Source organism: Phoenix dactylifera, chromosome 2, assembly GCF_051530095.1.
Source record: "Phoenix dactylifera cultivar Ajwa chromosome 2, Ajwa_hap1_PhDact_Kaust_v1.1, whole genome shotgun sequence".
NCBI lineage: Eukaryota > Viridiplantae > Streptophyta > Magnoliopsida > Arecales > Arecaceae > Phoenix > Phoenix dactylifera.
Window position 1 is genome coordinate 32,605,127 of NC_143191.1, and position 25,720 is coordinate 32,630,846.

Here is a 25,720-nt window from a genome sequence, read left to right on the forward strand (position 1 = left end):
ATAAAAAAAAAAAATACAAAAAAGACGGGATTAAGGAGTGGTCATTCCCGATCAAGCCTCCAAAATGCTGAGCCCCGGATATTTTTTCACTGGTTCGGGGTTTCTGAACACCGCTTTCCGACTCCTGCTCGCGCCGCCCGATCGGATGGTGGACAAGAGGTAATGCGCGGCTGCGCACCGGCAGGTGATGCGAGGGGATTGATAAATATACTCCTTTTCAGTCAGTGCACCTATTTCTGTGTCCGGAAAGGGAGTAAGTTTTATGCGGTTGTAAGAACTATGGCGGTGATGTAATAAAGAAGAACGGGGGTTAGTGGATAAACGGGGCGTAGGGTTGGGGGGGAGAGATCTTGGGGGCTTTCGTTTCCATTCGTTGAGGACTGCGACGCCAAGGTCACGTGGCGAAACGAAGGGTAAGGAGAGGGGGAGGACCACTAGGGTAGGGGACCGCGGTAGGAGCACGCCCGGGCGCGTGGACCAGTTATTGTGGGACACGTAGGGTGGGGCCCGCAGGAATTTGACCTTGGAGTGGTTTTGCTCGGGGCGGGCTGGCTGGCTGGCTCCACGTCTGCCGTCCGGGGCGCCGCCGGCTTAAATACGCCTTGTGGTCGCGGCCAACCTTACATTCGTAACGCCGTTACGGTGTTTCATGAATGTCCGTTAACTATTACGGTATCAATGATTGTGATTTTTTTTTATTTTCAAATAACAATTTTCCTAAAATATTTCTTATTCACATCTTTTTCATATAGAAATCACTTAATATATGCCAAGCATGCAGGCATAAATTGTACCTTATTGCTTTTTGCTATAATTATATTTGAATTTAAATCTACGGAAGTTTTTTCTAAACATATTAAATATTGAAAAAGATGAGGTGCAGTTGCTTTCTCCATGCATCTTATCTAAGAAGCCTATGGAAATTTCTGCATTACATAAATATCATAAAAATTTTTATATCATTTTTTTGACAAATTGAAAAGACGTTATAACTTTTATACACTATACTTTGATGTTGTTGCATTCTAAAAATAATTTCCCCATAACTAGCCAATATAAAGTTAAAAGAAAACTTGATAGGAATTTTTTTCCTGAACAACCATACAAATTGCTCAATATAATAAATGTACAATAATCTTCTTGTGTGATCCATATGGTTGATTTTTTAAGAGGTCTATATCCATAAATTCAAATTCATTGAACAACTTGTTGCAGCATCATGTAATTTTCAGTTAGGTACTATCAAATGAAAAAAAGAAAGAAATGCCACTCTTGCACTATCTCAAAATAAAATAAAATAAAATTCCTCTCTGTTAGTAATTAATATTGCTTAGTAAAAACATATTCTACTGTAATAATCTTTAGTGCTTGGTCCAGACTTGGAAACACGGTCATGCAATGCAAAGCATCAATAACATTACTAAAAATCCAAGAGAAAAAAAAAGGGAAAAAATTGATCTACCCAAAAAAAATTTTTGCTAGGCTTTTGTGACATATTTCATGATTCATAGTACAACTTATGCTAAAATGATCCCAAAAGAAAGACAAATCAAACTAGCAGCTAGAATTATTGCTTATTTAAAGCTTGCCTCCCAATTGAGCAATTTCTGCTTTCCACCCTCCTAAAAAGGTGTTGAACTTTCACTCTTCGGGGATATCCTTCAAGTCAAGTCTTAATGAAGCATTTTTTTCTTCTCTCCCTTATATTAGATAAATCAAGTTCTCCCTTGGTGGCCGCCGGCTCATGCAAGGGCATATTCGTAATTATACCGCATCCGAGATCCGCCTGGTGATCCCCATTTTGCTAAAATGCCCTTCCCTCCGGATGGACATATGGGCTGCGGTGGAGGGTGTTTTCGTGATTCAAGTACAACTTCGAGGCGAAGATGGACCGCTCCGCGTCGTGCCGATTTATTTCCGCGCCGGCGGGACCCAACTGGCTTCCTTCTTTTTCGGCGTATTCCCCAAACTGCCCCTCCGGGCGGCCGCGAGTGGCCGGAAGGTCGACGCGTGTCGAGTTGGAAAGTTCACCCCCATTCTGAGGAATCTGGCGGCAAGGCGGGGCGTCCGCGTCGAGGTTCCGTGTGGCATCCGCTACGTCCCCGCGGACCTGCCGACGTGGCGGGCCCACCACGGACCCTAGCTAGCCAATCACGCCCCGCAACGTGGAACGGGTGGAGACATGGCCGGTCGGTTGCCAGGCCCCTGGTAGAAGGCGGGAGAGTCGATACAACGGTTTTGGGAGACAGTCGGAAGCAGCGGGACGGAAAGCTCCCGGGTAGTTCTATATACACCCCCCCTATTGCTCAGGACACCCCCCAAAAACCAAAAAAAAATACCCAAACTAACCTTTAGTGTAATTACCATATTGCCCTTGAAATTTTCTCATACACCCCCCCTTCCTCCTCCTCCGTTTCGTTTTGAAAAGAAAAAAAAACCCCCCTCAAACCCCCCTTAAACCCCTCGATCCATTTACATCGTTTAGGCGATCTTTGAAGGAGATTTAAGCCCCATTCGAAGCATGGACAAGCAACTAATGATTTGGGACGAAGAATCGGCCGCAAAGGTACGTGTTCCACCTTGTTTCGAAATTTTTTTTTTTCACGGTTCGTGCTCCGTTCGGCACTGGATCGCCGAACAAAAGGCTTCTGTTCGGCTGAACAGTGCCGAACAAAAGCCTTCTGTTCGGCTGAACAGTGCCGAACAGAAGCCTTCTGTCCGGCACTGTTCAGCCGAACAGAAGCCTTCTGTTCGGCGATCCAGTGCCGAACGGAGCACGAACCGTGAAAAAAAAAATTTCGAGAGAAGCCGGCGAGGTGGTTCCGGGAGAAGCCGGCGAGGTGGTCGGAGATCGGGAGAATGCCGGCGACGAGAGGGAGAAGGGGGAACGGGGGGGTTTTGGGCGTTGGCGAGGTGTTTTGGAGGGGAAGAGCGGGGTGGGGGGGGGTTTGGGGGGTGTAGAGAGCAATTTAGGTGAGGGGGTGGGGAGGGTGGGGGGTAATTTAGGAATTTTAATTTTTAGGGGTGTCCTTAGCAAATGGGGGGTGTAGAGAGTATTTAATTTTTTTTTAATTTTTGGGGGGTGTCCTGAGCAATAGGGGGGGTGTATATAGAACTACCCAAAGCTCCCTGGGATACTTAACGATCGATGTATTTGTTAAGACACGTAATGGTAGGTTAATTTATTTGGTTACATGTATAAAAGTCCGTATGGTATTTTTGGAGTTTGTAGGTCATGATTAATTAATTATGTGGCCATGGTGATCTACCATTGCAAGTCAACTGCTATATCATCATTAAGAAAGACTTGTAAATTAGCTTGCTAATGATAGATTACGTCATGATGAACGTATGATAGTTTCGCTCGTGGTATAAGTAATTATTTAAGCTTCATTTTCTATACCAAAAAGTGGTTGGGAATTGGTATATGTATTGCTGTAAACATATTCCTTGACAACATGCCTTTATTTATCAAAAAAATTAAGAAAAATCTTTTTATATAACTTATGAGAAACCATGATCCCGATAAGATGCAAGAGAAATCTTGCCCATTTGAATCCAATTCAAGAAAACTAATTAGTTCTCGAGATAACTTTGGAAAGAAAAAATAGAAAGAAACGAAAAAGAATGCAGAGCCCTTAGCTTAAGACTAGCAAATCGTCTCTTAGGACAAGATGATCGGTCATAAAAGTATGAAATTTTAGTTCAAATATGTGCTTTATGTAGTTGTTTTTTTCTGAAAATTAAGAAAAAGTAAGCCCATAATGCAGCAAAAGTTCTAATTGCTTCGAGAGCCAGGTAACATAAAAAAAAAAAAACTTCTGGAAGGCTTATCGAGTCTCAATAGTCCCATCTCCAACCCAACTGCATTTTGGGACCCAAATTCGAGTCACATGTCCAAATTCTGGACTCCTTGCCTTCCAGGCCACCTACAGTCCAAATCAAACACGACTGACCCAACCAAAAGGAGTGTAGCATAATCTCTATCTAGTAGAAAAAAAAAATATTTTAATGTAGGATATTGCACTATATATGCATAAAATATAATATTCCTAACAGAGTTTGGTAGGTTAGGAAACATCTACCAAAAATTATATGGAAAGTGGGGCATGCATTATCCTTAGATGAATCATAAATCATGATATACCAACCACAAAAGTCTTGGTAGAACCTTTCTCCTTGCCATTCCTCTCTCTCTCTCTCTCTCTCTCCTCCTTTTTTTTTTATTTTTTTTTTCTTTTGGTAACTTTCTCTCCTTTCATTTTCATGTTTTTAAATGCACATGTGTTGTCTTGTTGGTTTCTTTATCAAATGAGTTGTTTATTTTTTATGCAACGTCAGCCTTGGATGAGTACTCACAGTAAACCTTCACTTTTCCTTCAGGGCATGCTCCTGGAAGAAGGCAGCGACCACTATTGAAACACAGGAGAAAGATAAATGGGGTTCTATTTCTCGACACCACCTTTCCTGTCACCCTTCACTGCTCTTGTGGCCCGAGGGACTGTACTTCCCACATGTGCCTTTGCATGAGGAAAATAAAAAAGAACATGGGTTGCGTGTGGATTTGTGTCCAGATGTGGTGGAATTACTCCATTGATCATGGTGGAATTACCCTTCACCTTTCCAGTCCATTTTTGAATCCAAACTTTTAGTTGTTATTGACTGATTTTATAGCAATCAGTCCAAGCGGCACTTCCATATTTCATCATGAGACGAAATTTTTTTTTTTTTTTTTTGATAAAAACGGCAATCACATAACTCTAACGTGAGTACATCTACTACGGACGTCCAAAGAATCTCTCCGAAATGCCGCGCAACATAGAAGGCGATCCAGTCTGCTGCCCTATTCGCCTTTCAGAACACATGTATTGCCTGAAACTCGTCCAACTCCATAACCAGCCTACGAATCTCACGAATAAGAGGATGACCATCTCCATACCTGTCCGCATCGAAAATTCAATCAATCACTATCGATGAGTCCTCCTCAAGGTACACCTATTCGGCACTAAGAGCCCGCCTCATGTAGGATATATCCTCCGCTCTCTCTCTTCCATGAATAGCGATCTCTTTTTGGAAGACGGTGAGACTGGTGAGGCCGAGGGGTGCGCCGTCGGGCACTTCGGCCGCCCCGCGGGCCACGGTGGAGGTGGAAAATTAATTATCCATATATTTATTTTCGTCATGAGGGACTAGGGACGGTTGAGGCCGTACCCCTAGGTCTTCGCACCACAGGCTTTTGACTGGGGCTGTGCGAGCCATGCAATAAAGGTGGTAGCCATGTTAAAAGCCTTCTATTTTCCTGGGGCATCAGTTATGTGAGCTGGGTTTGTTGGTAATAAATTGAAGAAGGTTATTGTTCTTGAGTGGGGTGAAAAGGATCTGACAGTCTGAACTCATCACATAAGTTGTCTCTGGTGACAGCGGCTGTTGCCCCCCCCCACACCTTTATCCAAGGACAGGTTCTCCGTTGGGGCCTGGCTCTGGGAGGAGGTCCCCACGAATTCATTTGGCAGCGATTATCTCTTTGTAATAGTTAAAAGGAAAGGAAAAAAAAAAGGACATGATCATGATCAACTGGCCTCTTCAAAAGCTTCCAATCAAATATCATCATGATCCTTTAAAAAAAAAATAATAGATTATCCAAATGTAAGGCTACTGTTTCTTTTGTTTTTTTGGTTGGTTGGAAGGAGTTGGGCAGCAGAATAGAAATAGAATGAGTGTTTTCCACTCTAGTTGTTGTCGTTTGGTTGAAAGGAATCTCATTCTTGTTGGAATAAGGAGGTCCTAATTCTCTAAAATCTAATCTCGGCTCATGTTTACTTAAAGAATTAATATTTTAGAGATACTACTTTGTTTAATTGATTCTTCAGTAATGTAACCTTTGAGCTGGCTTTTCAATTTCAATCACAAATTCTCATTCCAATCCATTTTAATTCCGATTCTGGTTGCGACCCAAATACACCCTTAATCGATGTATTCTCTCTTCAATTCCTCAGTGTTTACCTCTCCATTTTTCAGGTTTCCTTCATAGGTCATTCATAAATTTGATAGAATTAGAAGGGAGAAGTCTTTTTCACTGAAAGGCCGGCTCTCAACCTCCGGGAGATCACTGCCTGGATAACTGGAAACAAATGTACAAAGAACAAACATACCGACGCTTTTAGATGTCGTGATCTCTGTCGACCCAACCATCCAATGCTTCCTAAATTGAGATGGCATCCATTCAACAATAGGAACCGACATCCGCCATAGAAGCAAAGGAGGCCTTTGTTTCTTCATGACTAACGCCACGAGTCCCACTGAGTTCAGCCTCACCATTCTCAAAACGCATCCCCAACGCAAGCTCGAGCTTTCCTCGTAGCACCATCTCGCTACCAGGAGATAGATTAGATTTTGGAAGGATCCAGGAGATAGATTAGATGTTGCATGAGCTTAGCCACTTATCCTATAGTTTTTTGAACAATCACTTCTCCTTCATTGCTTTTATCCTATGTCCATGTTTTTGGGCCACAAGTTTGGGCGTCTCTAAAAAATTAAAAAAAAAACTTCATGTTTTTAGAATGATTAATTGTTTGCCTTCTTTCAGCTGCAGCTGAAGGAACCTATCTAAAACTATTGTTTCAGTCTCAGTTTCATTAGCATGTCATGCCCAAAGGGATCATAAAAGCCTTTTACACCTGAATGAGCCAGAATGATTGTGCTACAGAAAAGAAGAAGATCTCGATCCATGGTAGCTTGAACCGGTCTCCATTTTCCACCTCATCTTCACAACGCCTTCAAATTAACAGTCAAGACATCATGATAGCCATATCATCATTGGAATTTGATGCAATTCTAAGTAAACAAACGAGTTTTTTGCACCTACACAAGAACTACTACTTTGACCCAAAGTGTGCTTAACTTATTATTATTGCACCTTACATTTCCTCGATCATGGCAAATCGATTGATGTCTGATGGTCACTTTCAACTTGCCCTTTTTGTGGCTTTGATAGAATTGGACTCGCCCTTCAAGTCGCATTCCCCCAAGTCTAGCCACCAACAAACGGATCAAAAAGTAGCTGTCTTAACTTTATCATAACAAATTTAGCATCCTTCCATCATTCCTCAATAGCAAAAACGACTTGCTGAGCTTTCCTCCTCCCATTTGAATGAAGTAGGTCAGCTAATTATTAAGCTAGAATTTGCAATCTTTACCCCAGAGGAAAAATAAAATCTAGATTTGATGTTTTTGTCTCATTGACCCTTGTTCCTTGGAAATGAAGACAGTCTCTCTCTCTCTCTCTCTCTCTTTGTTATCTATTCTCGGCCGTCTGTCTCATTACATTACATACTAATCTACTGGTGAGCGTTCGCCATCTCTTGCGAAGGGAAGCACCTTTTAGGCATATCCTATACCATGACATGACACCTTGTCATGTTTTATCCAGCCTCTTTGGCTGGCTGTCAAAAAATTCCTTGGCCTCGGCAGGACTTCACAACTATTTACAGATGAAGCATGACCCACAGCTCCATACTTGGACGATAAGGAGTTCTCCACTCCATGATTGTTTCCAGCCTGCTTGCTTCTTGAAATGTCGCCACAAAGGGAAGGAGTTGTCAAGTGTGGTGGGGGAGGCTTGCTTCTAAGGTTGGATATTGTTTGGTCCAATGGCATCTGCGGCCAACGACCCTTTGCCTCTCCTTTACGTCTATTTGGTGTCCAAACAAAGATGGGAAGCTTCCAAAGGGATGCATCAAGGACGGCTGGCCGGACACCTGATTTGTTATTAAATAAGTCTGTTTTTATAGAACAGTATATCTACCTACTAAAGTAGAACCCCCTTGGAGTTGGGAAATATCTCCGGGGGATGGTGGCTAAAGCTTTTGAAGACATTGGTTCCTAATAGTGTATTGGCACATGCTCATTTCTCCATGCTTGCTTCTTGAGTTGAACTTTAGCCTGGTATTCTGGTTTCGACATTAGGATCGTTCGAACTCATGCGTTTGATCGAGCTCGCATATATACCATTCGGTTAGCCTGATCTGCTCTTCTTCGTTCCTTGCTCGAAAGGTTCTGCTAACTATTTCTCCAAATTATTGAAAAATTCTTGAACTATTCTTGATTCTTCCCTAAAAGCTTTGCTAAATGATCGGATTGTGATTCGGCAATCAAATTAATCAATAATCATCAAATTATTCATGAAGTTTGCAGTTTGTTTACAAACTGATTATGACTAATATGAGTAAATCAAGAAACACTTCCGAATTGTCACGTAAGTTTTCTTTTCTTCGAAATTCTGTACATTTGAATTTAGCTTAATTTTTTTCAAATATCAAGATTGTGGATGGGATCAGGCTGACGAATGGTGGCAGGCATGCAGGGAGGCGAGTATACGTACTCTCCTAGTTATTGATGATGGGTTGGGCCCCCATGCAATAGACTGGGCAGTTAGGAATTCTCATCAAGTGGAGTCCTAGTACAAACACTATGTGTGGGTATTTGAGGCAAGTCAATAGCGCACTCATTGGTTTGAGGTCAAGACTCAAGCAATTGGTGTGCGCCAATTGGAGAAGGACATGGAGTTGTAGGCTGGTGGAACTGTTCTGTGAAAAAGATGAAAAACAAGTCTAGATATAGTCGATCGAGGAAGCACGTTGGACTTCATTTTGGTAAAAGAAATTTAAAATCTCTAACAGGTTAAGAATTATAAAAAGAAAGTGAGAAGGGAAATAATCATTCGCAAGTAAAAGAAACAAACAATATGATTGATTACATGGAGTAATTGAGTATGAGTCAATAAATCTCCAAGATTTTTGTAGAATCATCACACCGATAAATTGCGCAAACCACTAAGAATCTAGGATCCGAATCTAGGGCAGAATAGAGCATTGCCGTCAGAAAATCTTGGATCAATGTCAGAGATGGAAAATTCTCTCGAAACTCATCATGACACATAGGAGAGGCATAGAAGCTTTATCTATGTCGGAGTAGTCAAATGTCCATGTATGTAGGATGAGCAAACCCAAATGAAGCCTTTTTATGGTGCAGATTGATTATTATTTTAAGCAATAGCTACTATCTTTCCGATGACTTCTTCTCCTGGAAAATCCTTCCTTGATGGCCGGTGGTGATTACCTGCATGAATGCCCCATCGTCTTAATGACTCCTCTAAATTAATTTCAACATCTGACCAGCCAATTGTGACCAATTCTATTAGCGACTCAATAAACCTTGGTTTATACATCATTCTTATAACTTACCATAGTTGGTAAACAGGAGCTAATTTGGGTTGGAAGTAGTGTTAAGGCATTGTAAAGTCTCATGCTTATAGAATTGGGCAGGAGTGCAATCACATCCACCTTCAATGGATCATGGAAGCACCTATGAAGTATCCCCCAACAAATAACAACCATCATATCAAGCTTAATCTCATTTCTGTAGGATAAGGTTACCAATTTTCTTGTGTGAAGTTCTCCCGGAGACGGTTTCTTATCCGAATGGGTGAAATCTGAGTCTCAAGCCATCAAGATTTGTTGGTTTTACAAGAAAACTCCGGTAACAGATCTATCCCAGATAGGAGTATAAGAGTACCCATCAAATTCCAATTTCAAGGAAAAGGGTCAATTGCTGGAAAAATTTGCAGTCACCAGGAGCTTTACCACGTATTTATATCACAAACACCCAAAAATAAAAATCCTTCTATCACAGCCTTGGACGCTGCAAATATTTGCAAGTCAAGTGTTTTCTTCCATCATGAAATTCGCGCACAAACTATTCATGAGATGCCACTTAGAACATATCAAATTCCCAAAAGATCTCAGTTTAAATACAGGCATGACCGATTCTCCCCGACATCCTTAAACTTCTACCCTATTTCTTTTCTTTCTAAATGATCCAACAAAAATTTATAGTATACTGAAATATTAAGTATCTGAATTTCCCCCTTATATGATCGGTGGTCAAAATAACACTTGTTTAAGAAACCGCAAGCTCGGTGGGAGCTCAAATGAATCCAAAATTCACGAGAGGGGCAAGTGATCTCTCGACTATCTCCGACTGCTTGCAGTCTTGGCCTCGTTGAGGTTTGCAAGCTCTTCTATCAGTTTCCTCTCTTCGCTGCTCAGTCTCTTTGGTATCTCCACCTGCACCCGAACCAACTGATCACCCCTAGCATTTGGCTTCCCAAGGTAAGGGACCCCCTTCTTCGCCATCACCAGCGTAGTGCCTGGCTGGGCCCCTTGTGGGATCTTCAGATCCACCATTCCATCCACAGTTGGGACCTTAATTGTGGTCCCAAGGATTGCCTCAATATATGACACCTTGCATGTGTAAAGGATCTTAATCCCATCTCGCTTGAGCACAGGGTCAGAGAGAACCTCAATTGATACATACAGGTCTCCAGGAGGGCCACCTCTTCTTCCAGCATTCCCTTCTGATCGGACCCTCAACCGGCTACCAGAGTCTACTCCAGCTGGAACTTTCAGACCGATCCTCTTAGTCCGCCTCACGCGGCCATCCCCTCTACATGTGTTGCAAGGGGTGGAGAACTCTCCAGTCCCACCACAAGAAGAGCAAGTCATGACTTGTTGGAATACACCCAGTGGGGTCCTCGCAGAAGATACAACCTGGCCTTGACCTCCACAAGTGTTGCATTTGCTCGGCTTTGTACCAGGTTTGGCACCAGACCCATCACAGGTCGCACAATTCTCTAGCCTCATTATTTCAATCTCTTTCTCCACTCCGAAGACTGCTTCCTTGAAATTTAAGACAAGATAATAGATCTCATCATCACCCTGCATTGGCCGATTACGAGCAGCTCTGCTTCCTCCCATACCACTCATTCCACCCATGCCTTCAAACAATGACTCAAAGAGATCGAATGGGTTAGTGAAATCCTGCAATAATGAAAGTGGTTAAAGCAAGCAGCAAACAATTTCTTAAATGATAAGTTCAGAAGATCAAGCAGAAAATCCATCTCTTGCTAAAACTCACCCCCATGCCCATGCCAGCACCTTTGAGACCAGCTTCTCCATATTTATCATATACAGCTCGCTTCTCATCATCCAACAACACCTGTAATACAATAAATGTTGGAGGTTTTTTTTCCTTTTTTTTTAATTTTTGCACTGGGAGGGGGCATAGTTCTTGCTGCTAAACATCAATATTCTAATAAAAGTAACCTCACATGAATTGGAACTAACCTCATAAGCATTGCTAATCTCCTTAAATTTTTGCTCTGCTCCAGGTTCTCTATTAAAAAGAAGATATTGGAAGAATGAGCCCCGGCCCAACTTTTAAGACAATGAACAGTAACAGAGACAATACAATAAATTATCTATGACAAGGATGAAGGAACATCAGAAGCAATCTAGATGCAACCCAGGGAGAAGAGAAAACGACCTATTCCATTTCCGTTCACAAATTATTAAACAAAATCAACATCCTCTACAATCTACATATATCAACAGTCATGGAGTCTCCTTTGCAGTGTCTTGCATTGCAAGTTAGTTTTGCAGATTCACATTTCATGGTAGTTTGGTGGGAACTATCTCGCTTAGCTTCGAAGTTCAAGCTAGCCCATGCTGCTTCTAGTAACTAGTAGATGAGTTTTTCTTTCAACTGCCATCTTACTATTATGAATTCCAGAGGCCCAATTTGCAGGAATTCATCTATGGAGGAGTTTGGCATTGCCAATCTTCACAAAGCGCCCTAAGAAGTGAATCATGCAGTTTTGGTTCTTCCAAACTATTATGATTTATGGCTTCTGCCTTTGCCAACATATTATGCTCTTTGGCCTATTTTTTTGACTTGGACATTAATGTTGTTCATGTCTACGTCCAACCATTCCTAGGGCATGGTGTCAAGATACTCAACACCCTCTAATCATGATTCGACCCCCCTCTGCAACAAGACACAATTAAAAGCAATCGACTATGCAAAAGTTCACAAGTAAACCCTTGCAACCAGCCCCCTTAGTTGAAAAGATGCCTGTGTTTAGTATTCAGATTTAACTACTAAGCTAAAAAAATTCTAATTAGGCTAATTATATTTTAAATATTGGACATCAAAAGCAAAATATTAGAAAATTTTATTAAAAATACTGAAAAACAATTCAATGGGTAGGGGAAATTTAGAGAAATCATCAAATAACTAATAATAATTGCAGAAACATGAAGAGATGTACTACATGCAAGAATTTAAATATTGAGGTATGGACCCATACAGTCATGGGTACTACAGTAAATCACATGGTCTGGGGGCAATACAGGGTCAACATGCATTCATTCAAACGAGTGCACGCCCGCACACACACACACACAAAGAGAGAGGGGATGTATCATGAGTACAGGGTCGCTATGCTTTAATAGACAGGCTATAGGATGGTACAACTCAACAGTGTGATATAGGGTGGCTCAGGCCCAAATTTAGGGTGCATAAGGGTTCCCTATATGATCCCCGCTGACTATAGTACATTATGGCTGATTCAGGGTCCGTATACTAAAAGTCTAAAACTCCCAGGTTAAATGTACCTGTGCATAGTAAATACCACCTAAAAATTACATGTACTTCACAAATCCCTTATTGTGGGGTCCCACCTAAAAAAGAATCAAATTGCCCACAATGATTAGGCAACTCTACCATACATGTAGGTTAAACATGGCTTAAAACTATAATTACTTGTAAAAGTCATTGGAAACTCATTAGCATGATTCTTCACCAAGTTAGCATATAATCAGGAAAAACATTCTCATAAAGAAATTTGAGAATAATTAGACAATTTACAACAGGTTGGAGAATTTTGTTACCAGGTTCAGAAAAGCTGAGGAATCTTGTCCCATATATAGCCCCTATCAATTCATGACCCTTGAAACCCGTATATAATCTCTGTTGGTCCTAGGATATCTAGCTGCTTTAATTTATTATCATGTTATAGGCATGATAAGCTCTTCAAAAAGAGGCTGTGAGGATCAGCGCCATATGGTGGCAAAAAGATGCCACGCAACAATACGTGTCTGATAGCCAACCACATGGATGGCTGACATGGAAGATGTACCATCAACTGTCAAAATAAGCAAAAAAATGGTCAACAAGCAAAGTTGGTCAGAAAGCTTTAGCACAGCACGTTGGGAAGTTCTTGGCAGAGTTTAGAACTTGTCCTCATCAAACAGGACATGCCAAGAGATGATGATGCATTTACCCATAATTGTTGCTACATTCGGCACCAGACAAAGTTTACTAGTGAGTAACCAACAATATGAAAAGCAAGTTTCTGAAGAAATGAAGGCACGTAACAACAAGAGATAAGAATGAAGTTGCTACATTGCATTGGTGTTCGCTAGAAAATTCAATTTGTTTATATAAGTTCAACCGGTAGATGTGCTTAGCAATTCCTGATTTGATGCTCAGGTTTTTGATTTGTCTGAACTTTCAGTTCAATGATCACATTTAGCAGTATTGTCTTGGCACAATATTCATTTTTTCGAGAGTTTGATCTGTTCAAATAATTTCAGGCAATAAATGTGATAAGAGGTTGTCCCCTTTTTTCTCGAAATTGAGGGGATGCAGACACAGAGCCTTCCTCCTTTTATTATGGTGAAGATGGGACTCTAAGCCAGGCCCATGGCAACAATTCCCAGTGACTTAAAAAATTTCACTTTGGCAACTTCCTGAGATGTTACTTATTAGACAGTACAGATGGCACTTTCTCTGGACTTTAATGTTTTTAATGTCACCAGGGTTATTGACAAGAGTAATTCTAGTCTGGACTCATGACAAGTTTAAAACTAAAGTGAACCACCATGACATCGACCTTATAGTTGATAGAGCTTGTCTGCAACATATTTAATATAAAAATGCTCAAAATGACTACTCCTAACCACGGTGTGAACACTCAAATCTCAAGATCAGAACAGTGATGAAAAAGAAGGCTCGAGCAAATCAACTCAACAGCAGCAGCAGTACTAACAATATAATAGTTGTAATAATAGTAGTAGTAATAATATTCAATTGAAATACGCACTGCAATGAAAATAGGTCAATAATGACACCATGTTCAATAGCAAATGCTATCGTAGCGGGGAAAAGAAGGGAAAGAGCACTTGTTATCACAAAAATGCATTTTAATTGCTAGAATAATAATGATTACATCCTTGTAAAAGTGCATATATTAGATTTTATTTTTTTACTTACTTGCTCACATCTGGATGATAAGTCCTCGCAAGCTTCCGATAAGCTGGGAACAGATGAAATAGCATATAGTACTATCAAAATCAAATGTAGCTAATAAACACATAAGCAGATAGTGATAAACAGCAATTATAAGAAAACAGAAATCAATGCCAGCTATATTAAACAAATAAATATATACAACCATGCATTGAATGTTACAGCATAAATTCATTCTAAACACTTTAACATTTGAAGAAAATTTAGCACAGTGAACAGGTCTAGTGACTTTGACATATATATTTCATTATCACCACAGAAACGACATAAGAATGGTCTATTAGAAGAAACAGATTTCTTGTGGATAAGGAGTGAGGCAGGTGACACGAGAAATTTAACATTAGTGATAACTACTGAAGATCAAACAAGGATTCAGAGAAAGATGATAGATATTGGCTGAATGTCAACATACCCTCTCGTGGACTGTGCCAACATTCCTGACACAAGTTTAAAGGAAGCAAATAAGGACGAAAGAGCGGGCACATACCTACAGATCCAACTGAGTCACACCCTAATGTTAGGATCTCCGATCAAATTACACAAGTTAAAATACATGATAGAGCATCTAAATTGGGAAACCACCTTGTTGATCATGATCTACAACATTTAAAACATTTAAAAACCAAATATCAATGTTTTAGAGGTTCTTACTATGCATCTGATGTCACAAAATGGAGAATTTTAATAATAAGATGCAGTGGTTAATTTAGAAGCAACCAAACTAGCTGAATTTTCACATGCATTTTGAGATAAGTTAATCATGACCAATCGTATATGATTTCAAATTATTTTGCCATATGACGTATCAACTAGCTGGTTTGTAGGCATTGTTAAGTCTGAAAATTGTTGATCATGATTAAGAACATTGATTCCCTATTTATATTGCCCATGCAGCCATCATATATTTTGTATTTATATTTTAGCTCAATCCTAATGGATAGAATTCTGATTCAAGTATACAACTCTCTTTCCTTGAATGTGTAAATGAATAAATGTACATATGAATAAAATGGAATCCTACCAGTAGAAGCCCAAATCTTATCAACACAATGCCTAAGATACCATTTTCATTGAAAAATCATGTAATATATTACAATCTACAAGAATTTAAGATGCCTAAAACCAGGGGGGAAAGATGAACTTTTACCTTTTCAACTGTGCATCAAGTGGTTGCAAAATGGATAGTTTTTTTTTTCATGGCAAGATAGAATAGACCAAGGTTTAGAATCCTTAAAAATCACCAAATCTAATCACTATATTTTAATCAATACATATTTTAAATATGCGGAAGATGATGTAGTATAGATTCTCAATGTATATGGCCTACCAGACATTTTGGCATCTAAGTCCACCAAAACCATTTGTGGGGAATGAAGACAAGATGCAATGATTTACATCCATTTACAGTTTGGAAGCATTTAAAACCACCAAAAATTGTTGGTAAACAGGTAATCTAAGAAGTATAGACCATGGTTAGTATTACGGTTTTAAACATAGCTCATCATTCACTTTGCTTTTGGAAAAAAATCCATTTTTTGTCTCATTTATTACATAAGCAACAATACATAAGAAATGTTTAGCCTATGGTTTACAAATATTTCAAATATTCAATTCATTTTATGTTCTGCATTTATAAAATTTAAGCTCAAATCCTCCTGATAGGATTTTAATGCAAATCATGTGAACATTCAACATTCTGAAGACTAAAGGCAATTATGTGTGTGCAAAAGGAATGGAAATCCATTCAAATTGATAGTCAAAATTAAAATTGATGATCCATAGAGTTAATTCCATCTTTTAGAATGCTTTAAAACAAATATATATATATATATATATATATATATATATAGAGAGAGAGAGAGAGAGAGAGAGAGAGAGAGACTAGGGTCTGGTCAGGTGTATCTCCTCTCAGATCCCATCAAGTCTAGATTAGAAAATGGGGGTCAAACATTGATAATCCGGGCCATAGGATGTAATCTAATATCTCCAAATTGCTTATACACCACAAATCATGTGATTTGGAAACTCCTAGCCTATGCATCAATTGGTAAAAAAAAGTATTATTTTATGTTATTTAAAATGTTTAATTTTTTGACCGCTTGATGCATAGGCTAAGAGTCTTGAAATCAGATAATTTTTAGTGTATAAGTAGTTTAGAGATAGTACATCACATTTAACAGCTCAAATCATCGATATAGGACCCTCATTGTCCAATCTAGACCTAACCGGATCTGAGTGGAGATCCACTCAATTGGATCCTAGTCTATCTATCTATCTACATGTGTGCGTAGTGGATCCTGGTCTCTCTTCCTCTCTATACATACATTCATACATACATACATACATACATACATACAAACACACATACATACATATTAATGTCATAAAAACTTACAAGTGCATCAAGTGGTCATTGCAACTACTTGAATTTTAAGTCCCTGCATAACTAAGATATGTAGATTCTAATAAATGCTTTAGATCATAAATTTGGATGACTTCCATACATTTTTGTACAAAAGTATAACCACATAAGTAATGCCTTCAAAATTTGTGAGCTCACACTTACACATACACATACTGACATGCACAAGAACATATGCACAATTGGAACAATTGGATTACATGTGCACATTGTTGTCTTACATAGAAGGTCACACCACCAAGAATTCTATTACATAATAATCTAGCAGCATCTTTCCACTTCATTAATCCTGTTATAATTCTACTAGACTATCTTCCTAACCTTTTGGAGCAATAAATCCAAGTAATGTAAAGTCACTTTGGGGTTACTTCTTACATCAACTACAACAATGTCTCTTTCACATTGATTTCCATTGAGAAATTCATTCTATAACTCTGATTTGGTTTTTGATATTTATGTCTTGTTCTCCAAAATTTTCTCAACTATTTATCCTCACCCTAGAAATAGTCTACTTCATTAGCATCACATCATATGCAGGTTTATTCTATTATACAAGACAAATAGCTACAAATACAAACATGAACGCTCATGCATTAGACCTGACATGTCTCTGTTTCATTGCCAAAAATATGAACAATGCTCCTTCAGGCATAAAGTTTAGTAATGCTTTAAAAGACAGCAGAGTGCAGATAGTAGACCGGCATTCAAGGGGCTGCTCAGCATATAGATGCTAGGTGGTTCTAGAAGTGTAGTTCAAAAAATTAGTTAATAAATCACATAAAATATATACCCTGCAGAAGGCAGCAACCACAGCAACAACCAGTGCCTTGGCAGTGGCATCAATATCAGTAGACCCCTTCTCTTACTCTCCACTCTCACTTCTAGTGCACAATTGATATGGGGGCAGGAAATTGGAGAGGGGAGTTAATCAGGATACAAGGCTTCAAGTTATGGGACATTGGGTACCCAACCAGGTCAGCTCATTTTGCTGCCCAAGCAGTTACCTAAAACTAGAACTTAGAAACTAAGAAACACCCCAGCTCTATACACATCTCAAATAGCGCTAACCGAATCAAAAACCAAAAGTTGAAATTATGATGCATTCTTTTTAAGAAAGGATTATAACCTAGAACCTTCACATCCATGCACATAACAATAAGTGAATATGCGCTCTTTTAGTTGCAAGATGTCAAATGTTGATTCATTGAACTCTTGAAATTTTACAATCTAAAATTTAATATATTTTATAATCACAGAAAAAAGTAAAGAATAAAGATAACAAAATCTAAAACATTTTAGCATATATATAAATGATAATCATGAAGAAGATAGATCGAAGAAGTTGGTTTTTTACCTTTAAAGAAATAAACTATAACATGTATTTTTTTATATCTTGATTACAAATATATTTCCAGGTTAATCTCAAAACTTGATTTCCTGGTTTTGCCAAATCAGATACTCTGACAATCTAAACTTGATTCATGTGTTCATGCCACTACAAGTAACCAGATGAAACATGAAGCTGGTATCCATGGATCAAATGTTATCAAAAAGCTGTTAAACAAGCCAGGCAGTCCCTTGGACCCCAAAATTAGGCCCAACACATGTCTAAGCTTAAGCAGAATTTAAGACGGACAAGCCGGGGCCACAATCAGGTGAACAAAGATGTTCAATCTCGTCTAGAAGCCCAGGAAAAGCTAGTCTATCATAATACCACATGCATTTTAATGTTTATACTCATATGCATAGCGAAGTCCTTTAAACACATCTACCATAAGTTTATTTCAATCGGTTTCTTTACATGGGTCCATGACCATAAGGTCATAACCAGAAACCTATACGAAGGTTCATGCAATTTAATTATGGGCAGATCAGTCGCTTATGGATAGATTAAGCACCTGAGGCTTGGTCTAAAATTTAGAAGCCACAGGTCAATTTCAGACATAACTTGCCTGGCCAACAGACAACTCAATATTCTTAGTTGATAATGACTTAACCTATTAATTACATTACATAAAAACTAAAATAAATTACAAAATATGCAAAAAGAATTGATATGGAAAAAGGACAAAAGAAGAAACAGATGTCCTGGAAGGTTAAGTCATGAATAGTACCTTGACTTTGAAATTGCAAACATCATTTAAAGAAATTAACTGTAAGCCCAAAACCAACATGAGGGGTAGCAGTACAAAGAAATAGAAATCAGATAAGTAACCCGGTAAATGATACTGACCACTTTTTATTTCCGATTTACTGGCATTTTTTGACACACCAAGGACAGAGTAGTAATCCTGTATAATAAGCGTTTGGAGCATAAATACAACCAAGCGATATGCATTTGCATAAACACAAGAATTTGCATTCCACTGCCGTGGATCTTGATCATAGCAAAGGAAGTAGGAAATCAAAATTACACTCACGCTATCAGCTCTGACAACAAGTCTTGCCCCCGTATTACGTCGAAGATTTTGACATGGCCCATTATTGAATAGAGCAGAAGAATGCACTGGGGCAAAGAAACTGGCACATGATGATGCCAAATATTTTTCTTTGTTTAAGGTACTGCAAATAAACTACAATTAGTAAGATAAAGGATGCATAAATAAACTACAAACTTAAAACAGTAATATAATGAGAAAAAAATGGCATTGTCCAACCTAACGTCTGTGGAACCGTCCCAAACCACCCGGTCGTACCAGTGGTGGACCGGGACAATTCCGGCAAGACAACCGAGATGCATCGCCGGAAGGGGAGAAGGAGAAGAAAAGAGAAGAAGAGAGAGCGAGCGAGGGAGAGAGGGCGCGGGAGATGGAGAGGGAGAGAGGCAGGGGGAGGGTGGTGGACGCCAGCAAAGGCCGGGAAATAGGGATCCGGCCACGGCCTCCGCCTCCTTCCCCATTTGCCAACCTCCACCACCCTTCGCCAGCCTTCGTCTCTCTCCCTCCCTCTCTCCCCCTTCTCTCTCTCTCTTTTCCTCTCTCGTTCCCCTCTCCCACGCCTCCTCTGTTGTGTCGGTACAAGCCCGGTATGGCATGGCGCGGGCCCGTACCGACTCGTGCCACTAAACAACCAGTACGGTGCTCGGTACTAGCACAGTAGACCATGGTCCAACCAGTTTATCATTAACAACTGAGACTTTTTCCCCCTCCATCCATTTTATTTATAGTTATATCAGTCATCAACATAAGCATCATCTTTTTTTTTCCCACAGTCATCATCAAGCAGTGTTCCTACCCACTTCACATACATTATAACTTAGTCCAGTTACAAGATGTCATAGCAAACAGAAAACAACAAAGTAAGAATAAAAAGAAGAAAGGAGAAGATATCGAGAGTAGCTTAGCAAGTCAGAAAAAAAAGGACAAAGAAGAAAACCGTGAAGAAAGTAGCAATGACTATTTTTTCAGCAAGAAGACTCTAAAGAAGTTTCCTAGCAAAGAATAGTGAATCAGTAAATATATATTCTTTTTTATCACAGCAAGTATCATCAGAAGATCTGTCAGGCAAGGTACTGACAACAGATCGATGAGACAACAGAAATGCAGATTGTGTAACTCTAAAGACACTAATTTTTTCCCCTACTATCAGTAACTTGCTAACTTTGCTGCTGTACCTTCATAGGAAATTCAGATTAAAAAACTTTTTATTAATTAGTGATTTAGAATTAGTAATTCAGCACCACACAAATTAATTACCGTGCAATGAAGAAACCAAGGAAAAAAAGAAACCAAGAATATCATGAGTTAACTCATTTTAGATTGCATGGGGTCAAGGGTCCATATTAGATTTCAACATGACCCAACCATAGCCCTCTCGGCAATCCATCCTGAATATCCCTCAAAACCTAGAAATCATATGCTTATGTGTTGTTTCATGCTATTCATTTATGGTTTAGGCATTTCCATACCCCCCCCCCCCCCCCCCCCCCCGGGTTCAACCTTCCTTATCAAAAGAGGAAGTGAAATATTCCTCCCAGTTCTGACCTCTTAGAAGCACTCACATTCAGTGGCTGTTGCATGTAATTCTAACTGTTTAGCTCAATAGAGGTGATTAAGATTCTTACAAGGCAAGCTATAATTTTTTGCTTGTTCTATGCAATAATAAGGTAGTCATGAAATACAGGCATGTCTTCCATGATATCAATTAGACACTGCATAACCATAACAACAGTTTGTGACAGGCTAGTGAAAAGGTAATTTGATGGAAGAAGGCAAGGATAACACACAAGTACTGCCTTTTCAACTTATCTATAAAAAATCACTCATTTCAATCATCACCATCTTCAAAAAGACATCTTTGCTTACCTTATTATGAAGGAGATGCCATCAACACATACCAATCTAAAATAAGATGTATGCCAAACAAGCATATAGACAAGGAGAAAAACATGGAAAGTAGTTTTGGATCAAAACAAAGGCCTCAAACCTATTAAACTTTAATTACAAGGATAAAGAGATCCTTACTGAAAGCAGAGAATAGGCCTTAAATATGATCAAACACCATTTGAAGGCAAAGTCTTCATACATGATATTAATCTATCTAACCAGAGCCTTTGACACTAACCAATCATTAGGAAACAACAAACCTATAGATCTATAAGAAATATATGATTTCTGAGAAAATAATTAAGTTGCAAAGATGAGAGAATATTAATATACAGAAGTTAAAAGGGAAAAGAAAAGAGAATTACAGAAGTTAAGAAGGAACAGGAGAGAGAAACAGAGAGAGAAAGAAGAGAACACTTTGTTATTGCAAGTGGTCAAGCCATGCTCACAACTTAATGATAAAGGCCTAGTGTGTCCCCTGTAGGGTTGGTCAAATAACCAGCAGACCTCAGAGCACAGCCAACCATAGTAAGGCCAATTTAAAGTAGTCAGCTGCTCTAATATTGATAGTTTATTTTGTATAAAAAGTAAGATCTTGATATAAACAACAAAAATGCTTAAAACAAAATAAATTTGATGAAACATAGCCCCTAAAGACTGGCAAAAAACTAAAATACATAATAAATGAACAGTTCAAGTTAAACTATAGTATATGTGTCAATTCCATATGGTCATAAATCGAAAAGCATATCCAAACAACATGAAGGCTATAAATTTATTTCTACTGTAATAAATCAAAAAGAAATGCTTACCCAGTTTGGGGGATCAGCAGCTTGTTACTAAAGCAATATGCCTTTGCTACTTGAGACGTATATCTGAACATTAATTGAGGTTGTACTCCCAACTGGGGTACTGAAGTACCTCCACATGGTATAATTGCCATCATGCTGATACTGGTTATGCTATATAGAACATTTGACAAATTCAGTCTTCAGTTAACTCAACTAAAGCACAAAGGAAAACAAAAAATAGCTGAGAATGTTTTGATTATGCATGACTCATAATTGGTGTAAAATCTCAAAGTATATAACAGTTAACATGCAAACCAAAAAACAATGACGTAATTATTAACATTTTTGCTTCCCTTGAGTGCAATGATACTATTTCATGCTAGTAGGGTCATAATATTTTTACATGCCTAAATTAATTTGGAGTAGCAACCGCAATAAGTAGTTAACTCCTATATTCAAGAAAGGAATAACTTCAAGCTAAGTCAAACTTAATATATCCAAGTAAGTGCTTTCGAGTAAACTAATATTTGTTCCAACAGTTCCTTGGTTGATACAATAAAGAAGGGATATATCACAACTAAACTTCATGAAGATTTCACCCACAAATTGGACTTAAATGAATGTGCAGTTAAGAAATGTACAGTGGCAAACTGATTTACACAAGCTGACTGTTTTCCTGCTTATTGTTTTTTTTTTAACATCAGAAACTTGAAAAAGCACATATGCATGAGCATACAGCACCAGAAGATGGGTCTCTTATCTTCTTTGATCTTCATTCATGAGGTATTAGGTGATCTTCTTCATCCAAGATATATGAAGTTAGCTTCTTCATCATAAAGGTTATCTCCTTCATCCATGATGTGTGAAGTTAGCTTCTTCACCGTAAAGGTTATCTTCTTCATTCACAATGTATTAGGTGATTCTCTTAGGTCAAGGCTCTCTATGTACAGGTATTAGCTCCTAATAAAATAAAAATAAAATCAAGATTGAAATCTTCTAATATTCAGCAGTCTACCACTTTATCTAACCCAATATGTGTTCTTTCATGCACCTTTGGTACCATTTAGAGGGCTATAGTGGAGATCAAGATCAAGTTTGGGCTATTCCTAACCTCATTTTCTTGTTTACATTTTTCATTCCTATCCTTCTCATTCTTGTTCCTTGGCACTCGAGGTAAACTTTCAATCACTTTTCTTTCATGTAAAAAACTAATCATGGAGATCGCAATAGTCTTCTAAGGAACCTCTTACCTTATTTTTTTTAATTTTTATAGCAGTTCATTTATTCTACTTGTTACTAATAACATCATAATTACAATATGATCTCACAGATAGAATAACTCCATCAATTAGAGGATAGATGTAGAGTTTTCATTTAACTTTCTTTCTTAGCATTGCTATATCCAACTTAATGTCATTCCGACCGATCCAACCAGTTATTCAAATTACCCACATTTATATCCCCAGAACAGGAATATCCGTTACAGCTTCTGCTTTAAGAGGTTGTCCAACAGAGTTTCTATATACATGGTATATTGAATTTGATACTCTCTTCCTCTTTTTGACCATCATCTTCGCCTAACAAGATATCCACCTATATAAGTGGTGAAGAATAGTCTAACACATATGCTTGTTATTGGCTCATTGGAAAACATCTATAGTAACAGATAATCATCAGTCAAGAGATATATATGCTGCTAATCTTCTCCAAAGCAAAAGATTGGAATCAAGGCATTTGCCCTGAACTGCTTTGGGCTCCATTCCCGACAGTTTAATATTCATCCCAGCCTGAAGATTCAACTAGATTCACACATTTTGAGAAACCAAATGATTTCATTATAAACACATTTTTTAAGACTTTGATCAAAATCACATTAAAAGTAGCACTGTCTCCCCTTCTTTTTATCCATGCTTGGTAGCTTTTGTTCTATACAAGTAGAACAAACGAACCCTCGGACAGGGGATGCATGATTCACATTTCTTATCAAGCTCTACCAACATTGTCTAAAGAACCACCTATAAACTAGACCACAATGATAACATTTTCAATAAATGACCTACTATTGTGCTCAAAAGAATCAACACCACCAACGAGTACCTCGATTTACACAATGACCTGGCGTTGTGGCTCAGTTCCTTCCTTACCTGAGTAACAACAATTCCCTTAAACGAGCTGTTTGCTGCCATGCCACTCCAAACCCTCAAAGAACCAATCTTGAACTTGTTTTAACAGTCATAAAATACATTCTTTGCAAACCTTTATTGCATCAAAAGTGAACTGCTCATATGTAGCTATATTGTTTTGGACAGATTAATTACTTTCATGCAGTGTAGACATGATCACTTAAACTCTCGCCCCACCAGACCAATGAATAATCAGATGTCTAAGTCACTTTAAAACCTCCCTGCACCTGCAGTCCGGAATCTGTCCTGCCACCAGATACTCTACTGCAGTTGTCTCTCCCTCTTAATAGCTTCCACTTCATCTAACCATTCGACCCCGTGGCCAGAAACCAAATCCGTCACCCATTACCCTAAAATTTTGGATATCATCAAAAACAACACAAAACCCTCTACAACTAAATGGAACACTCTGCTGATCATGAAACAAGCCGCTTAAAGCAAAATCCTGACACATTTACCCGCTAAATAACCAAAACGAGGAGGACGAAAAAGAACCGAGTCCGCAGCTTTCGCCCGCATAAATCAAGAAGGCAGTCCAAGAAAAGGTTTTTCTGCCAAAACCTACTCAGTTTCGCCAAAAAGAAGGAAAATAAAAGCAAAGAAAGGGCTAAGAGACCATTAATCTCCACCGAAATCCTTTCGAATTCGGCTGTCGGAGAAGAGGATGGAGGGGGTCGGTACCTGAAGCGGAGGCGGGAGGGAGGGGGGTGGGGGGGAAGGTCCTTTTCTCCCTTTCCCCTCGGGGGCCGGGCGGGGCGGGGCGGGGCGGGGCGGAGGACTTCCGGAATCGTCTGAGCCGTTGGCCGACTTCGCTATGTGATAAGGGAGGGGGTGGAGGCGTCGGGGGTCTGGATTCTTGTAGTCTTGGTTTGGGAACCTACCAGACGGACCGCGCTCGGAGATTGCATTCGATCTGCGTACCTAAATAAATGCCAACCATCGGATTGGACTGATGATCTCCACGAATCACGATGTGGTGTCGGCAATGGTATGCCCGGTTCTTATTGACGCATGAGTTAAAAACCTTTTAATTTTTCTTTCGGGTATTACCTCTAAAATAATTATTATTTTATTTGTATTTTCCCCCAAAAATGGCCTATCATTTTTTTTTTACAAGGAAAAAATGGCCTATATTGAATTTAGGGTGACTACAAGGACATGTGCAACGTTTTGGAGAGCTTAAGAGTCGGTAAGAGTAGGAGTGTAGGACTTTCTCTTCTTTATTTTAGCTAGACAGTGTAAATGGGCTAAGAGTTGGTGACAGTGATAGCAAGTCTTATTCCGACTCTCCTTTTATTTTGTTAATAAAATTAGAATGGTATTTTTGGAGTTGCATAGAGCTTGCTCATTAAATAAATATCTAAACTTTTCTAATGGAGCTAATATGTTCATACTAGGCAAGTTGATGAAACTTCCATCAATTGGAAGAAGGAGGCAATAATAAACAATGTTTCTATGTTCACTCCTAGAGAAAGCAAGGTCAAGAAAAAGCTACACTCTAAGGCTCCACATTTTAAATACTTATAGCCAAAAGAAATCTAATAAAGTCAAAGAATGTGCATCATAGACTAAAGAAGGTTTTGATGTCACATAAGAAATACTAAAATTCATCCAAAACCTCTACAATTAGTAAAGAAACAAGACATATTGTAGCATGAGACTAGAGAAGTTTTTGATGTCACATATGAAATATAGTTTAATACTAAAATTCTTCCAAAACCCCTACAATTACTAAAGAAGTTATACATCTTGTAGCATGAGACTAAAGAAGGTTTTGATGTCGTATATGAA

At 38.9% G+C, this 25,720-nt stretch overlaps 1 protein-coding gene across 2 annotated transcripts; it reads right to left on the reverse strand.

The window, feature by feature from the left end:
• Window positions 1-9,708: 9,708 nt before the first annotated feature.
• On the reverse strand, window positions 9,709-24,852 carry LOC103715976 (chaperone protein dnaJ A7A, chloroplastic-like). Of its 2 annotated transcripts, XM_026808055.2 has the most exons (9): window positions 24,611-24,826; window positions 21,768-21,917; window positions 19,051-19,192; window positions 18,864-18,921; window positions 14,621-14,707; window positions 14,173-14,215; window positions 11,184-11,232; window positions 10,975-11,055; window positions 9,709-10,877 (listed from the first exon to the last, which is right to left on the reverse strand). In XM_026808055.2, the coding sequence occupies exons 2-9, from the start codon at window positions 21,899-21,901 to the stop codon at window positions 10,029-10,031; spliced, it is 1,443 nt and encodes a 480-aa protein (XP_026663856.2). In that variant the 5' UTR covers window positions 21,902-21,917; window positions 24,611-24,826; the 3' UTR covers window positions 9,709-10,028. The 2 variants fall into 2 exon arrangements, with proteins under 2 accessions (XP_026663856.2, XP_008802007.2); XM_008803785.3 differs by lacking the exon at window positions 14,621-14,707 and having other exon boundaries at window positions 24,611-24,852.
• Between the last annotated feature and the right edge of the window lie 868 nt (window positions 24,853-25,720).